This window comes from Numida meleagris, chromosome 8, assembly GCF_002078875.1.
Source record: "Numida meleagris isolate 19003 breed g44 Domestic line chromosome 8, NumMel1.0, whole genome shotgun sequence".
Taxonomy (NCBI): Eukaryota; Metazoa; Chordata; class Aves; order Galliformes; family Numididae; genus Numida; species Numida meleagris.
The window spans coordinates 12,320,492-12,338,164 of record NC_034416.1 but is presented as its reverse complement, the minus strand read 5'-3'; the positions used below and the strand labels follow the sequence as shown (position 1 = coordinate 12,338,164).

Below are 17,673 nucleotides of genomic sequence, written 5' to 3'. Positions count from 1 at the left end.
TTGTGATCAGAAGAAATCTGTCAGTTAAAAAGCAGCTGCAGCATTTCAACAGTATAATTTTAAAATGACAAAATAGCCATTGACATCACTCATAACAGCAAACGTGAAAAGTGATTTGCTTTGCGTACCTTAATTGTTTTGTGTCACGTTATCAGCTCTGCACCACTGTAGCAAGAAGGATGGGCTGCTCCCCTCCCAGGGAAAGCCAGACGGCCTCTCTGTATCTGCCAAACGCACTTTTTTATGAGCAAAGAATCAATCTGTTTACTTCTAGTGAAAGCGTTTTACAGCTTCAACAAATAGAGGAACCCAGCATAGTTAATAACTAACCACTGTTAATAAAACACCACAAGGAAGGATGAGAAAGTAAAGCAGCCAGAAGTTATTACTACCAAATACAGAATTCTCACGCTATCTTTCTTCACACTCTGCTTGCTCTCGTTTACACAGTTCAAACAATGGCACACCAACTACCTCATGTGCATACACAGGATGCAATGCATATGTAAGGGGAATCTGCAGCAAACGTAACGCACCAGTGCAAAAGGAATGAAAGTACTATAGAGCGTGGGAGACGAATTCAAGCAATGTGTTTTGCACCTTGGCTTTAGCAGAATCCACCGTGCCTTCACGCACATGTACCTTCGTTGGTCTGCTTTCTGCAAAAGGGAGATTCCATGCCATTTAATCACAGATTCCTGGGATGACTCTCTCCTTGTTTGTGGGATGTTTTTTTTTTAAAGCGTGTTTACATTCTTGTGTGTGGGTTGGGAATTTAGGTTTGTTTGTGATGAAACATCAAAGTTGGTTCCCAAATTACTGTGCAGTCACTGACGCTTTGTACCTTCCCACAAGAGGACGACAGAAACACACATCAACCGAGCTTTATGCATTATTAATGGCATTAAACTAACCTCTAAATCTTCGTGGGGTGTGATTTTGCTTCTCCATTCAATTTTCCTGCTGTTATTTATCCTATTCTTGTTTATTCATTCTCTGCTTTCATTATCAGATTTTACAAGTAACGCTTTCCAAATCTTCACATTAAATAAAAAAAAAATATTAATACTCTGTAAACATGCGAGTATATTTGATATATCTACTTCTGTGCACCAGAAAGTGGCATTTTAATCCTGACGCATGCATTGCACTGGAACGTGGCCCATAATCTTTCTGCACATAGCGTGACGGGGTTATTGTACAATTATGCCATCACAGGCAGGTAATTACAGCACTCAGAGCAGATAGAGGCTGGAACTGAGACTGCTGTATTTTATCATAGGGAGTTTTCTCAGTTACCAAAAAAATACACAAGCAAATTAACAAAACTTACAATTCAAACGAACAACAACAACAAAGACTTCTTGAGTTCCACAGAAGAACTTGGATGTCTTGAAATCAATAGCACTAGAGAGCGGGAACCAACTGACAGTGGGGTTTGTAAGAGGTGCCAAGGAAGACACAACACATTGACCTCCTCTTCAATGCATGGTCAACCCAGGTTATAATTTGAGTGCTACCAGAAAAACTATCCCAATTGTTGAGCTGTCTATAATGCAAAATCTCTAACAGTACAAGATGCTATTCAAATACACACAGCACATTAACTGCTCACACAACAATCCCATAAAGCAATCTATTTACGCTTTACCGACTGAATGTTCTACTGTTGGTTGAGGTACAAGTCCTTCTTCACCAGGCTCAGTTTCACATTTAGCCATGTTGCTACACTTCCGCTTGCTCTCGTAGTGCTAAGGAAGAACAAAATCCATCCATAGCCTCTGAATTATAAACTAGATGATGGAGGAACTTAAAGAACACACGCATCTATTTTAAATATGTTTATATAATTTTAAATATATTTACACATTTTCACATGAATTGTTTTTCTGACGGATTGGTATCCTGATCCACTTCCCATTTCAGCCACAAAGAGCTGCAGGTACATCTAAGGAATGGCGTGCTGCATTGCAAGGGCAAGAACAAGGAGCAGCTAGGAACCAGTAATACAGCAAAGGCTTTGTGTCATCAAGCCACAGCCTTATTTACAGTGTGGATGCCTTTGCTGGACTAGGAAATAAATTAATTTTAGTTCCTTACATTTACGTTAGCTCTGCAGCAGAGACCTGTATCCTCCATGTTTAGCAACCATGACTCAGTGATCCCTTTATTGCAAAGCCAAACCAAAATTCCAGCACACTTATACAATAAACTTTCACCATATCTTAATTATATGTGGGCACGTTGTCCACTCAGAAAAACAGGTCATTGAACATGATAAAAATCTCCAGCGAGCATTAACCAGACAGAGTTCCTAATTTTAAAGGCTTGCATCCAGTCAAAATTTCCTTTGGGTTTGTCTTCCCAGTACCCCAAGTTCACCCACACGTTTCCTGTCCTCACCAACTGAGTTGCAGACTGAATGAATGTGAGATTGGTTCTGTGCTAAGGTTTAAACTTCTCTGCCCCAGAGCGCTCCACAGAGCACAGCCTTTGTCTGCTTAGATGAAGCCAGTGTTCAATATAAATGAATGCTGGCTTAACGGGCACAGGCTCTGATGTGAGGTTGGCTGACAGTGCAGATACAGCCTGATGCCTTTACACTGGGCTCTGGTGCTCCTGAGTGAGCTGGCAAGGCAACGCAATTCCAGCAGTTACACAGCTCCAGCCTGCTGCTGACCACTGTCCCTTCCCCCAAAACAAGCTTTCACAAAGTCTCAGACTAGCAAGATACCACAATATCATAGAATCATTTGAGTTGGAAGGGACCCTTAAAGGCCATCTGGTCCAACCCCCTGCAATGAGCAGGGACACCTCCAGCTCCATCAGCTGCTCAGAGCCCTGTCCAGCCTGACCTTGAGTGTCTCCTGGGATGGGACACCACCACCTCTCTGGGCAACTTGTGCCACTGCCTCACCACCATTATTGTAAAAACCCTCTTCCTTATATCCAATGTTTGTTGCAGCCCAGGATACAGTTGGCTTTCTGGGCTGCAAGGGCACATCGCTGGCCAAGTGTGCCTTGGATCCACTGGATTCCCTACAATTACCTCAATAAACAGAAGAAAGGGATTTACTGCATTTTTAGTTTTTGGTGTATCTGCTACAGTTTCACCTCTACAAAAAGAAAATCCTCTCACGTGGTAAAGTGGCTCAGCCCCTCACTGAAAGGCTCTAATCCACAAGAAGAGGCAACAGATTTACTAAGCTGCAAAACCAAAAAGATAACAAATTTAACATGCAATTAGGAAACAGAGCCCAATCAGTCCATCTCTAAAATACTACGCCACCTTCTTCCTCTAGACCAACACAGAACAGGCTGCCTGGAGAGCTGCAGGTGCCCCATCCCAGGACGTGCTCAAAGCCAGGTTGGATGGGGCCCTGGGCAGCCTGAGTTCAAGGACAGCCAGCCTACAGCAGGGGTTGGGACTGGGTGGGCTTTAATATCCCTTCTAACCCAGCTGCTCTGTTACTCTAAGATCTCACGATTACTTAGACAGTCTTACCTGAATGCCACAAAGCTCCAGCACCCACAGAAACAAAGATACGTTCAGGGCCCTGAATGCACTCACCCTTTTTATTTACGTTTACTTAGCTGTGGGGCATGCCTGAATGATTACATGGAGACAAGTGTGCACTGCTTCCACCTGCACTGCCCATTACATTTGTTGATGTACAAAGGCTTCCCTGCTAATAAATCCTACCATGAAGTGCTGGTTTTGGTATTCTATTTTCTTCTTTACTGGCTGAGCTACCTGTTGAAGCAGCCCTCTTCCTATGTTACTGCGCTGCCCTCTGCTAACCGCTACGGCCGTCCCTAGGGCCCGGCACCTGTCCGCCTCAGACCGCGGGGATCTGCCGCTGCTCGCTGAGGTGAGGCCGGCAGAGCTGCGCGGGGAGCGGGCGGCGGGGGCAGGGCTGTGGGCGGCCCGGCCCGGCCCGGCCCGGTGGGAGGCGGGCAGCGCGGCGGAGGGAGGGGGAGGGCTGCGCCGGGCTGCACCGCGCCGGGCGGGAGCACCTGGGCGGCTGCGCTGCCTCCTCCTCACGTACGTCCCGACTTTCTTCCCCGCCCGGAAACTTGGTTCGGCAGCCGCGCCGGCCGCCGCCGCCGCAGGCCGAGTTGGCGCCGGGCTTCTCTCTCCTCCTCCCGCCCCGTCCCTTCTCCTCCAGGTGAGCGGTGGAGGGGCGCGGGGCTGCGTCGGGGCGGGGGTCCGGGCCGGCGGAGACGGCTCCTCCCGGGGTTCCGCGAGGGGCTCGGGCTGGGCGCTGCGCCGGGGCCCTGCGCGCGGTTCCGGGGCACTGCTCGCCCCGAGGAGCTCCCGCTGGGCCCGGTCGTGCCGGGCGGGGCTGGGGAGCGGCCTCGGGTTCGGCTCCGTGAGGAAGAAGCGTGGTGCCGGGTCCCGGTGTGAGGGGAGGCTGTGGGGCAACGTTCCTCTGCTCGATGCGCTAAGTTGGCATATTCCTGATGCTGCTCTGATAATTAATGCAGAGAAGCCTAATAAATAGCAGTGGAGATAATGGGCAAAGGAGAACAACGTGACGATGTGGACGTTTTGGAAATGCCTTGAAGGTAATGAATACATGAGGTGCTACAGATGAGGTGCTGTTCTGGAAGGGATTGCAGGAGGCTCGGAAGGAGCAGTGTGAGGGGCACGGTAGGACTGGAACGCTTTAGTTTTATTTCACCTGGTGATGGCAAGTTTTTTACGAGGGTTTGAGACTGTGTACTGAAACAAGGGACGGTCCCGAAGCGCTCCATAGAGTCATTTGAGTTGGAAGGGACCCTTAAAGGCCATCTGGTCCAACCCCCCTGCAGTAAGCAGGGATACCTCCAGCTCCATCAGGTGCTCAGAGCCCATCCAGCCTGACCTTGAGTGTCTCCTGGGACAGGGCACCACCACCACTTCTCTGGGCAACCTGTGCCAGTGCCTCACTGCCTTTACTATAACAAAAAACTTCTTATTTTAGTTTGAAACCGCTTCCCCTTGTCCTGTCACAACATACCCTGCTAAAAAGTCTGTCTTCTTTTTTATAGCCCCCCTTTAGATGCTGAAAGACTGCTCTCAGGTCTCCCCAGATCCCCCATCTCTTCTCCAGGCTGCGCAACCCCAGCTCATGCTGGGCTATGCCCAACTGGCATCCCCACCCCTCTGCCATTACCCTCACTCTCAGCTTCAGGCAGCAAGGAGCGATGCCAATGGGGAGGTGGCATAGACAAGTCATCCCCCTGGGCATACTGGGGGCTGTGTGCTGGGCCTGGAAGTGTGCTGTGATTCCTTTAGCTGGTTTGTGGTCCCTTGGGATGCAAAATGAGTACTTCCCTTTTGCTTACCAAACCTACAAATAAGTAATGCAATAATTTCGTTTTCTGCTCCTGTTTTACAGCTAAGGACCAGAACTGTGCTCCGTATAAAACACTACTTCAGCCCAAAGGCAGATAGTAAGTGTTGTGAGAGGTCTCTGCTGTGTCAACAGTATGTTGGTGCAGGGTGACAGGACGCAAGTCAGCCTAGGGAGATTCATCACTGTCACAAGGCCCCAGAGGTGTCCAGTCTTTTGGCTTCTAGATACTGCAGAGCAGCCCGGGGTTTGGGTGGCACAATGTGGTATACAGGACAGTAGTTATCCTGCAGCAGCAATGCCAGTTGTGTGCTGTGCCTCTGAGGGACGGCGCTGATGTTTGTCCTTGATGCTTGAAGGCCAGAGCTCTTTGGCAGTTCTCCAGTAAAAGAAAGCAGATTGTGCACATGGCTCCTTCAAAACAAAACTTTTAAATTGCAAGCTGAAACTCTAGTACTTGAACTGCTCGTTTACAATATAGCTAAGCAGATGAGGGATGTCTGCTGCTGGAAGGGGATGTCAGTGGTAACGTTTATTGCCTCCCACAACAAGGTTTGTTGCCTGAAGAAGCTCATGAAGTCAGGACAGCACCAGTGCTTGTGCAGGGAAAAACAGAGGGGTCCTTTGGCTGAGGATGGAGCAGGGAAATACAGGTCAACCTTTTGTGGTGTTAGCTAGCTGTTGGAATACAGCTCTGCTGGAAAACCACACCTTGCTTACTGTATCTGCCCTTGTATACAAGCAAGATGCATATGTAACTTATTTAAATAACGGAGATGCGTTGGCATAAAATCCCAGTGAAATGGAATGGAGAGAGGGACCTGTGGTTGCAGCAAAAAGGAAGCTTCTCTGTTGAAAAACAGGCTTCTTTTAAAATTTCTTACCAAATGAATAATGAGGGAAGTGGGTAAGAGCTGAGAAACAAATCCAACCACCTGGTGTGAGGAATGAGAGCTGTGAAAGGTGAAAGAAACAGTTCCAGAAGGGACCCGGTGGTTAAACAACCTTCCTCTGCTCCAGAAAACCATGAGGGTCAGAGATGCCTGATAGAACAAGTTGAGGATTATTGTGCATAACATGAATGCCAGCTGAATGGAGATCCCAGTAACGTCAATTAGCACTTGTAATTAATGGTTTCATAAGCAATGATAGTTCTGTACTTCCCAAAGCATAGCGACTGGATGAATTTACCTGTTCATGAAATTGTAGAGTCCTAGCCTTAAATAGTAGGTGACCAGAATAAAGTACCTGTTGTTCAGCAGGCACCTGCTGCTGTACTTTTAACTCTTCAGTGTGTGTTGCCATGTATTTCCTCCTTTCTGCATTAAAAGCAAAGCAGAAGTAAAAAAATCTGCTGAAATTGCGATACCAATTTCATTTAGAAAATTAAGCTGCATCATCTCATTCTGACTGTGTATTTCTTGCAAGAGTGGTTGCAGCTGTTGTCTGACGGGCTGGAGTATGTCTTGCTGATACGTTATAAACCCCTCTTGTTTGGCTTTTCCTTCTCAGCTTACTTTAGTGGTGCTGCTCATGCGGTTGTTAGGAATTGTATTTGACAGTCCCTCATCAATTTATACGCCCTGATTTATAACATGCAAAATGTTGCTGTAGCCTGAAACTTGCCTTGGAGATTTCTTGAATGAATTGAGTTTTAAACCTTTCAATACTTTGGGTGAGGAATTATCCATGAGCCAGTACGCTGTGCGCCATTGGAAGTGTCAGAGGGGATTTAGATGACCACAAGTAGTGGGAATTACTGCGCTGCTCCAGGAAAAAACTCCTCGGGCTGAAAGGAGGGAAATGGAATCAAGCTGGAGGAATTTGGAGAGACAATCAGCAGCTTGCAGATGAGGGTTGGTTTTATGTATAAGTACTGCTCCAGAGGGTCTCTGCGCAGCAGATTTTTTTGAAGACTATATTGTTCCTTATTTGGAATTGTCTGTGGAAGGGAAGTACTGGAATGGACTTTTTTTAAACACAAAGTGTTGTCTAGCATTGTCTACTCTTTGTGTGGGCCTTAAATCATGCAAGCTTTGCAAACAGCTGCAGCAGACTTTCTCATTAAGAGCTGACCGTGTGGCAGATGACAAAGGTTGAGAAGAAACATAACCTGCTTCTTTGAGAGTTCACCTTCATCTCTGCCATCGCTTCTTTTGTGATTGTTGAAAGTCCAGCAACTCTTGATCAGCCTTATTTGTAAAATACTCACTTGTTAACCTCCGTCCTTAGACTAATAACAGATAAATTCTTCTCATCTAGTAAGCCATACTACAGGTCTCTTAAGTAGAAGATGGAAAAAAAGCCCAACCAAGAGCCCCTGCCTTGGGAACGTTGGGTCTAAGGGATATCTTCTGTTAAATGGAAGCAGACAAGAATTGCTGTATGATTATTTCCAGTAGGATGCAGAAAGGTAAATAATGGTCTCCTGGGCCTTTCTGTATTTATGACTTAGGAGAAGAGTTCTCTGTGAGGTTCGCACCTGGCTGTTGGGCTGCGCAACCAGCAACCCCAGCTGCACCCGCTCCTGCCCACTGCTCCACCCGCGGTCGCGCTGGGCGGCTGCCTGGTGACGAAGCAGGGATGTCACCGCTGCTTTGCTTGTGGGTAGCGGGAGGACTTCGGTCAGCAGGGCTGTTCCAGCTCTTGCAACTGCTGAGAAGGCCACGCCAATTTTTTACATTATTTTTAGAGCGGTGGAACGTAGATAACCATTTACTCATACTGTAAATATGTACCTTAAAAAGTTAAGATAACAGTGGTTCTTAAAGACCTGTTTCTGATACCAGCTTGCGCGCAGCTTTAAATCAGGTTAAGACTTGAAAAGGAAAAAAAAGTCTTTCTGCTTTGTTCCCCCCCAGCTGTGAGGGGTGTTTTAAGTCTGAAGGCAACTAGATATACCAGGAGAAATTATATGATGATCTTAAATTACATGTACAACCACGCTTAAGCTTGTGCACCCATAATACAGATGTCCCAAGCAATAGAATCTGTGTCTTTAAAATGAGCCGTAATGTTGTTCTTTAAGCCTTTAGGGGAACATAGTCCTTAATGGAAAGAGGCTTTTTCCCCCCCCCCACTTTCCTATGGTGCTTATGAGCTGCAGTATGTGGGGAGGGCCGTTTGGGTGACTGGTTGCATCCTGCCTGCCCGCGGGCTGGCGGGAATTTCAACTGCCTTCAGACCTCCCTGCACACCCCGAGGAGCTGCAGTGAGAGCTCGTGGTCTGGGGAATTAGTTAGCTTTTTTTTTTTTTTTTTTTAATGAAGATAACTTGTTTTCTTTCCCCTTTAGCATGATCTGATGGGATGTAAAGAGAGCTACAGATTTAATTACCTTTTAATTCAGCTTTTTTAGTTAGTTGGAACAAGCTTGGGCTAGACGGTACTTTGCACTCCTTTTGATGAAATGCCCTCTTACCTTGTGAAGGGAAGTCTGCGCTGTTGTGTGCTGAGCGGGGTGAAACGCCCTGCTGCTGCCTGCTGATATCAGGGGATGCTTTCATTGTCTGTGTCATACTTCTAAGTGTACTGGAAAAAAGAAAACAAGAGTGCTAGTGTAACAGAGACCAAAATTTGCCTTGGTGCTGGTAGCTTAAAGTTCTGTTACTTTATCCTGCAATAAAGCCCTAATCAGATGTTTCTAATGGTAGCTACTGCAGGCGTGACAGAGATGAATGCTTTGCTTTCTCACAAGACAGGTGAGGCCTAGAATGGCAGAAATGCCATATGTCTACCCAAGGCAAAGTCTCTCTCCTCATATTGTTGTTTATAACTGTATGTTAATGGCTGCCCTGGTAAGGATATTTAAACGTGGACTTTTAAAAACACGCAGCTGATTAATGTGCACTCTGCTTCTTCCCTTATGGACTTCAGAAATCATAGTAGAAAATGATGATTTGTTTTTTCTGACCTGTATTTTAATTACGACACCCAGATCGCAAATAGACAATAGCGTACAGGTTGCCATCAGGCTACTGCAAGAGCCGTAGCTATCAGGGTTGGCCGCTTACCAAGGCTTGTACCTGAGACAAGCTTCTGCACGTTACGTGCTTATTTCATATTCTGTAAGCCCTGGTGCCGTTTTCTTTCCATAAACAAGGACTTCACAGGTAGACACAATGGTGTGTGATGAGGTAGGAGTGCCTGCTGTTCGTATGACATAGGATCTTTACCTCTTGTCCTCAAAACCCAGCTCTTAGGAAAGTGTGTGTTGCACCAGATATTTAGATGAACCTAAATCTCAACATCACATCTCCTCCTTTGATTTGGCTTGCGGCTTTTTGCTTCGAGTTCAGGAGAAGTTTTGGTTATTACAGGTTAGGTCCTTTATCCTTAAATCACAGTAATGGATTCCTTCTTTCTTTGTAGAAAACCTTATTCACAAATGTCTAACTGATTTTTAGGGATGCAATTGCAGGTAGTTGCCCAATTCAAAGCGTAGGTGAGATGGGGGTGGAGGTAGGGGTATTTCACTTCCTAGAGAGAGATTATTAGATGCAATAAGAAAAACAAAGCACACAAAGAAAATACACGCGTGCTGCCAGAAACGAAGCTTTCACAGAAGTCTGTGTGTCACATTCTGCAAAGAAGCAAATTGATTTAACTGGTAAAACAGAAGAATCTGCGTAAGCTTTGTGTTCGTGTGACCATAAAGCAGGCAACTCGCATGTTTGTGGGGAAGAAAGGGTGTGGAAAGGAAGATGGATGCAGTGGAAGCATCTAATGAAGGTGAGAAAGCGTCAGAAATGTAAATAAAATAGCTTCTCCTGCAGCATTTATCTTCACTTCCATTTGCTGGCATTGAAGTTACCCATTTTTCAGAGCCGCGTGTTAAAATAGTCATTGTTTAATCTCCTTGGAGGAACAACGTAGGTGGAAAACATTTCATACCTCTGTTTAATCCCTTGTTAAAAACGGAGGAGAGAGGAAATGTACAAGTGCTTGCTACCCAGGTGTTATTAACTGAATAACACCAGAATCTCCTGCTCTGTACAAAGGATTGTTGAAATCACTCTGTGCTTTAGCGCAAGCCAGGTCCTTGGTGAGACGGTTACGGTTCTGTGGCATTGCTGTGGCCTTGCTCATTGAGTTAAGAAACAAATGTATGGTATGTATGGTATTGAGAGAAGTGGAGCAGGAGAACCGATTTCTTAATTTTTTGTGTAGCTTTTCTTTCCCATAAAATCAAGTACATGTTTGCAGCTCATGCTGTTGGTTTCTAGCAAGATTTTAAAAATAAGTAATACAAATCAAAAAACTTCTTTCTATATTAAATTTTCCAATATTACTAAAACCACCTAAAAAATGAAAATCCATGTGCCACGCTGAGAGCTGACGTGGCAGCAGCTGCTCAGAAGAAAATTCCGTGGGATAGGCTCATTCTCATCAACCAAATCTTGGAGCACATCCCTCAGAATTACGTTTTCTAGAACAGCAAGTCTTCTCTAGTCTAACATGACAATGATTCTGTTTCATGAAAGTACGGCTGAGAAAACAGATGCTTGCCCAGAAATTCAAGCAGATTAAAATACCGAATTTGTGTCCAATAAGCACAAAAATGCAAGGGCTTTAGAATAAGACCTTTTTTTTTAGGTTTATAGTTAAAGAATGAGCAGAAAGGATGGGGATAATGAGAACTTTTAAAAGTGGCAGTCTTTGTTGAGATGGAGTGCAGCAAAGCAGCCTGGATGTGGAGCTTCGCAGCTGAAGCATTCAGGTAGGTGCTGAGCAGTTCCTGTCCCAGGTGCCTCTTTAGGAACTCCTGGCTTGAAAGCAAGGTTAATCATTGAAGGGGTTACTTCTTGTATAGCTGGAAAGACATCTTGTTTACAGAAGCTTTGGCTTCATACTTTTACTTTCAGTGGCCTAATCTTCAGCAGTATCAGGAAGTAAAAAGGAAAGGCAATAGGGCTCTGAGTTATCACCGTTGCGAAGTACTCCAGCGTTTGGTACTGCGTCTTTTGGAAGAGGCAGCCTGCTGCAAGTATTGCTTATGAAGATCTGCTGTTTCAACACTGTTTTCTGGGTGACTAATATAAACTAAGGATGGCTCGTTCACAGTTGTGAAAGACTGTAGCAGCAATTGGAAGCGTTTGGGCAGGGTGCTGGTGTGTTTCATAGAAAACCTGCTGCTTTCCATCCTTTTTTTTTCCTCCTTCAAAGTAGAGCTGAAATTCAGAAAAAAAAAAAAAGAATCAACAGTTAGAGAACATTCCGGCAATCTTTCTTTCCCTCTCATGTAAAAAAATATAATAATTCCAATTTAGAGAAACACTAGGCTTGTGAACCAATTGAAAACTGAAGAAAGTTTTGCAGTTTTTTTTGGGGTCCATTTTTCTTTGGGCTCATTGTTAGAGCACTGAGTTTGCTACGTTAGGATCCATCCTGAATTTGCTGCTTTGTTTTGTGTAAGTAGATTGTGTTTGGTTGGTGCCCTCCTGGTGTGTGCCCTCAGTCGTCTTAATCCAGAATGTGCTGCCTTTGTTTTGTCCACCCCCCAAAATTAATTGTGTTGCCTTTACGTGGAATGTTGTATTTCCAGTCTCCCAGGGAAATGCAGTCATAAATATAATAACTGGTGTAATTATCACAGACAGCTATTACATAGCCGTGTACACAGCATGCGCCCCATCGTCCCAAAGCCAGCGTTTGTATCTGGGTTGTCAGTAACATCTGTCAGTATCAACAAGTGTTAACATATAAAGTCTTTGTATTTCCAGCGTATTTTCCATGGCCCAAATGTATTATTTTTAATATTGAGGATTAGATTTTTTTAATGTTTAATTTTTTAGCAGAGCCCTTCCTCTAGTCATCCTAATCAGTTGGGAAGAACCTTTACGCTTCTGCTGTGTCCTGTCCTTGCTGTCTGTATGCTGACTGCGTCCTGCTTCGTTTTGCAACGTGGAATGTGCTCCTCGGGGTCACTCGGGGTGGGGGTGGAATCTCATTTAGGGCTCACAGGTTTGGGGTGGTATTGTTTCCTTGGATCTTCCTATGTGATGATAGGTAAGTCACTTACAATGAGATTGAGAATCACATGAGAGTATTACATTCCTGCATGCAGTGACTCTGGGTCTGTAGTTCAGTCTCTTGTGATGTGAGCTCAGTCTGTAAATTGGAATAGCAGCGAAGCCATACCCCATGGAGATGGCACTAATGTGTATTCATGACTGAAAGTGAGTGCTGGAGCTGTATGAGCGGACGGGCTGGGGCAGAACTGCGTTTATTTGTGCCCCACACTAACTTAGGGAGGAGAGAAGTTCCTTACAAGCAGAATGAGAGCGGTGCCTGGCAGGGCTGAGAGCTGAAATGGTGAGGTTGGCCGCAGGGATGTCACTCTCAGTGGTGCTCAACCCAACTTTCCTCTTCAGTTATTTTAGTACAGGCACAGGCAAAACAGCAGAAAGGTTTCGTGGAGTACTTGCTTTCTCTGAAACGACTTTCTGAGCAGCCACAGAAGCAGCTCGTCAGTTCTGCTCACAAGTTGGGGGGTGCTGGAGGCCAGCCCCGAGCTGGGGATCCCGGTGCTCAGAGGCAGAGGGGCTGTGCCCCGCAGAGCGAGAACAAGAGGCACTGCACTGCTGCTGTCAGGAATGGGCTTGCTTTGGCGGGGAATAAGATCAGACAGCCTGATAAGTCTAACTTTAAAAAAAATTATATTCTTTGAGTCAGAGTTACAATAAAAGAAATCCTACTTTAAAAAAAAACAAAACACCACTGCTTTTGTTCTTGTGCAGTAAAGATAAAGGTGATCCCAAAGAAATCTTTACTCTCGCCCACACAGGGTAAGAAACGAGAGGTTTGTGCAGGTCTATGTTCTTCAGTTCTTTGTTGTGTATAGGAGGGGTGCGTTACTCTTTGGGTCACTCACACTCAAGATGTTTTTGCTGTGTTTTTAAAGCAGCATTAGTGAGCATATACGTATGTCCGGCTTTGACATTTTTCATCAACAACAAAAAGCAGCACAAGAATGGCAGGAGTTGCTGGGATGGTCTGGCCTTCAGAGGCCAGAATAAGCAGCAGGAACTTGACAGAAACAGTGAAAGATGGAGTGGGTTTCCAGCTTCACTAAACAGCTGGCACCCTGGGAGCTGGCTGCAGGACAGCTGGAGCTGGGCTGCACCCGAGCAGTCGGCTGCTGCGCCTGTTGTGTTCAGGCACTGGGTTTTCTAGACACCTGAGGTCTGTCTCGTTGCACAGTAGTCATCTTTGCTGAATAAGATGTTAGCAATTTTCCTCGTACAGAACATCTGCTTTCTGGCTGAATCACTGAGCAGGCGGCAGGCTTGTTTGAGCCTGCTGCCCTCCCCGAGCTGCTCACTGCCTCTGCCTCGCCGCAGGCTGTGGGATGGGTTTGCTTCGTGGCTGAAGTGCCAGGCCCTGGTTCCCTGGTGGCTGCAGGAGGGTCCTCCTCATGGGAAGGACAGTGGGTAAAAGGCAAATGTTCTTTGGCACTTTGGAATGAAACCGTCACACCTCGCATTCAAGGCTCTAGACTTGAAGGACAAAACAGAGAGGAAAAATGCAGCAAGATTGCGTTGATGCTTTTATCTTCCGCGAGTTTTGAAGTGACTCATCAATGAGATCATCACATATAACTTTAGGCACAGAAAGCAGAGTATGAATTTGGTAAATAATGTGGTGTCCCCCTCCCCCCATTTAGAAGTTGTTTATCAGCAAAATTATCATAGAGTTTGTTTTCACTGAGACAGTAGAATTGTTTAATCACTTGCCAAAATCTTATGCAAATAGTACAACCTGAAGCACAAGTAGTTTGTGTTGGTAGGTGTTAGTCTTGGAAGCTTCCTTAACTGCAAGTGCTGGGTGATTGATCAGCACTGGTAGGTGACTGATGCTGAAATGTTTCCTTTTCACATGCGGGAAGGCTTCACATCCAATAGGAGCTTTCAGTAAGAAAAACAGTGGAGGTGTCAGTCTGATGCAGACAGGTAAGTAGCAAAGAACAGTGGCATTTCTGGAAGGGCAGGGCACATGTTTCCATTTGTGGGTAAGAGTTAAGGAGGGAATGCAGCGAGAAGAGCAAAGGCTGTATGCCTGGTGGAAGTGCCTTCCTCCAGAGGAAGATGCTTTCTGGCACTGCAGCAGCAGAAGTGAACATCTTGGTGCCTGCTTCCCCCCTGCAACTGCCACCGGCTTTCTGTAGCAAGGTAAAAATTTGCCCGGGAAGTCGCTTGATTCTGCCAGTGATATATTATCCCTTTAATTAAATAGATGACGTATGCTTGACAATTAATTGAGGTGGAATGATGTATGTTTTTTATTAGAAACCCATGACTAATTTTTTCTGGCTGTTCTTGCTATCTTATTGTTCTTGCCTACCCTCCTGCAACGTCACTGCTGCGTGCCAGCCGTGTCCTCCAGGCACTGGTGCAGACTGCTGTTCGCTCTTGCTTAGGCTATTACCTGTTCCAGACAAAGCAACTGTTTTCAGACATCTTCCATTTCATCACAGTTGTGCTTTTTTTTTAAACTGGGATTTTTTTAATGAACTTCCAAATAAAAAAAATATCACCTCTACAACAGAAAACCCAGTTGTATAACCGAGTGTTAGCTTCATCTAGTACCGCATCCCCAGATTAAGAGTAATCCTTCCTGCAGCAGTGTCTCTGCCTGTGACCTGCTAGCAAACTCAGGTGAATTTTATATTTAATTACAGTAGGCAAGATTGAAAAGGGGCGTGACTGGAAACACAATTATTAAAATCAATAAAGCAGCAGCTGCAAAGAGCTCAGTTGGTCCTTTACCCTTACTGTAAAAAACAGAAGCTCAAGCCTTTGTCTTACAGTGCAGCTAACTATGACATGCACTGTATTCATGGCTTTTCCCCCCTTAGAAAACTTGAGTCTTTTCATAGAAGATATGTTTCCGTGAGTAAATTTAGGCATGGATGAGAAGGGAACAATGCATTCTTTGTTAACACTAACGTTTTGTGGAGGGAGTGAGCTTAAGAGGAAGGAAATGTGGCTCAGATTTTTTTGTTTCTTTTGAAATTTCTTCCTCTTCTTTTTCCTCATCCTCAGACAACTCCTGCCAAAAAAAGACCAAACTAAAAATCCAGACAACTAGAAATCCCCAAACTGATGTTTCACCACATATCTTATCAATGAGTAATATTCAGTATCATCTGGAAAGCTCTACTGAAAAATGGTCCATGTAAAAATTACTCTCTCAGGAACGTGCAGTGTTTGTCTCAGCGTTTCTAGTTCATACGTTTAGCGGGGTTTTATGTACCCCGTGTCACTGTTGCACGTAAAGTAATTTCAGCTTCAGTTCATCCACTTTAACGTTTTGCTGAATCAGGTCCTAGTGATCTCTCATCCCTGTGTTGATCATTTACAGGATCTCTCTGGAAGGAAGAACTCTTAAGGGGTTGGTGGGTGTGAGGATACAAGGGGAGACTTCAGGCGAGAATGCAGTTTAATTTTTAATTGGCTATATCGTGAGCTGGCAGTTGGCTGGAAATCTCTCTTTCTCTTCTTTTCAGCAGAGGAACTCTGACAGACAGCTCTACAGGACACGTTTCCTTCCTGCTGCCCTGGGAGCACACTTCCTGGCCATCATGGCTGATCCTGCAGCAGAAGAGCAGGCGTACCACGTTGGTGAGCTCTGCTGTGAATGCGGTCAGTTCCACCTCTTGCCGGACAATCATCTCTACAACTTTCAGAATGAAGTGGACGATGAACTCATTTGCCATATCTGCCTTCAGCCTCTACTCCAGCCTATGGACACCCCCTGTGGACATACCTATTGTTTCAAGTGCCTTGAAAACTTCATGCAGGAGTATAACTTCTGTCCTATGGATCGGAAGAAACTCTCTCTCCAGCAGTGCCACAAGTCCAGCCTTCTAGTCCGAAACCTGCTGGATAAGCTGGTTGTCATCTGTCCGTTCAAGGCAGAGTGTCAGCAGTCAATGCAACGGTGTGAACTAGAAGCTCACCTGCAGAACAGGTGCTTTCCCATTTACCTTGCGTTATCACTCCTCATATAACGCCATCTGTCTCTTGTGCTTCTGAGCAGAAAGTTTTTTTAGATGGGGACAAAATGGGACAGCAGAGGTGAGGTGACAGGGGGTGAGGCCAGAAAGGTGGGTGTGTGAAGACAGCGTAATTGTGGGTTAGGGAGGCAAGCTCCCGTGTGCTCCAGGGACAAAGGTTGAGGTCCTTCCTTGCCTTCTTGCAGGCAAGTTGTCTGCAGACACAAAACCACTCAAATGTATATAAATTTTGTGTCCTGATATGGGGAGCCTGACTCTTTATAAACAGTTACAAACGTGCATATTCCTTCTTTCACTTGTGTGGAAAAGAAAGGCACTAAGTCAATACTCTGGAGGCAAGGGATCGTGCAGTGTTACCAGTTTAATTGGTCCAATTAACATGCGCAATATATGTCTTTGATCCAAATAGTGTAAGTCCCTCCAAGCTGTGCATTATGCAGTTGTTGAATCACCTACTTATAATTCCATTATCCTCTCATTCTTCTGCTCAGAAAGAGAAGCAAATAAAATACACATTTTCCCCTTTGTGTAGAGGAAGAGGTATTTTTCTTGCACTTGCCAGCAGAGATGTGTTTTAATACTTCCATTGCTGGCTGAGCCGGTGGCAGGCAAAATTCTGAGCTTTGAAAGAAGTGCCAGTGACAGAGGTCTTGCCGTGGTATGGAATAACATCTGTTCCTAGTTAATGATTGCTGGAAAGGGAGCTAAGTGCAAGCTGTACTGCAGGCAGAAGCAGAGCTTCATCAGCAAGGTGTACTTTTCTCAGTGGGGATTGAGAAACGCGGCTTGTTTCCCTTCAGCTATGTTGTAGCTTTTTGAGTCCACGCTGTTGTTAAAAATAGGTGACCCAGCACTTGGGATCCACTCATGGTTCCAGCCAAGCACATACCCTTGCAGTTCTTGCCTGTCTTTGTTACCACAAGCTGAGAGCTCCTGTTAGAGCCAGGGGCAGTGACGGAAGATGCTCTGGGAAAGCTTACAGTGTCCTTGAACTGGCTCCGTATTGCTTTCTCGTTACCATCAGGCTGAATGCTCATGCTGCAGACAGGGCTGCCTATGTAGCTGTGGTGTGGCATGGGCATGGCCAGAGCGGGGCTGGGTACAGACCTGAGGGGTCAGAACCTTCCTCCAAGCTCCATAAGCCTGCCCTGGCACCAGTAAACTTCTGTCACTTGCTAATCCCTCTGATGCATGAGTTACATGTGGGAGAGGGAGGCACCCTTCAGTGTTTATGGTGAAGACCTGACTGGAAACTATATCCTTCCCATATACAGTTCTTAGCATCTCCATGGGGATGGAGTGTTCCAAAAAGTCATGA

At 45.5% G+C, this 17,673-nt stretch overlaps 1 protein-coding gene across 8 annotated transcripts in view; it reads left to right on the top strand.

The window, feature by feature from the left end:
• LOC110403439 (ligand of Numb protein X 2-like) overlaps positions 3,711-17,673 on the top strand; it is a 30,055-nt gene continuing 16,092 nt past the window's right edge. Inside the window, exons 1-2 of one of the 8 annotated variants that reach the window (XM_021406636.1) lie at positions 3,711-3,872; positions 15,849-16,309. In XM_021406636.1, coding sequence (XP_021262311.1) covers positions 3,777-3,872; positions 15,849-16,309 — 557 coding nt within the window. In that variant the 5' untranslated portion in view covers positions 3,711-3,776. Of the gene's footprint in view, positions 3,873-3,970; positions 4,170-14,350; positions 14,509-15,147; positions 15,229-15,845; positions 16,310-17,673 lie in introns of those variants that run through there. The other 7 variants (XM_021406635.1, XM_021406640.1, XM_021406639.1 and 4 more) reach the window with 7 other exon arrangements.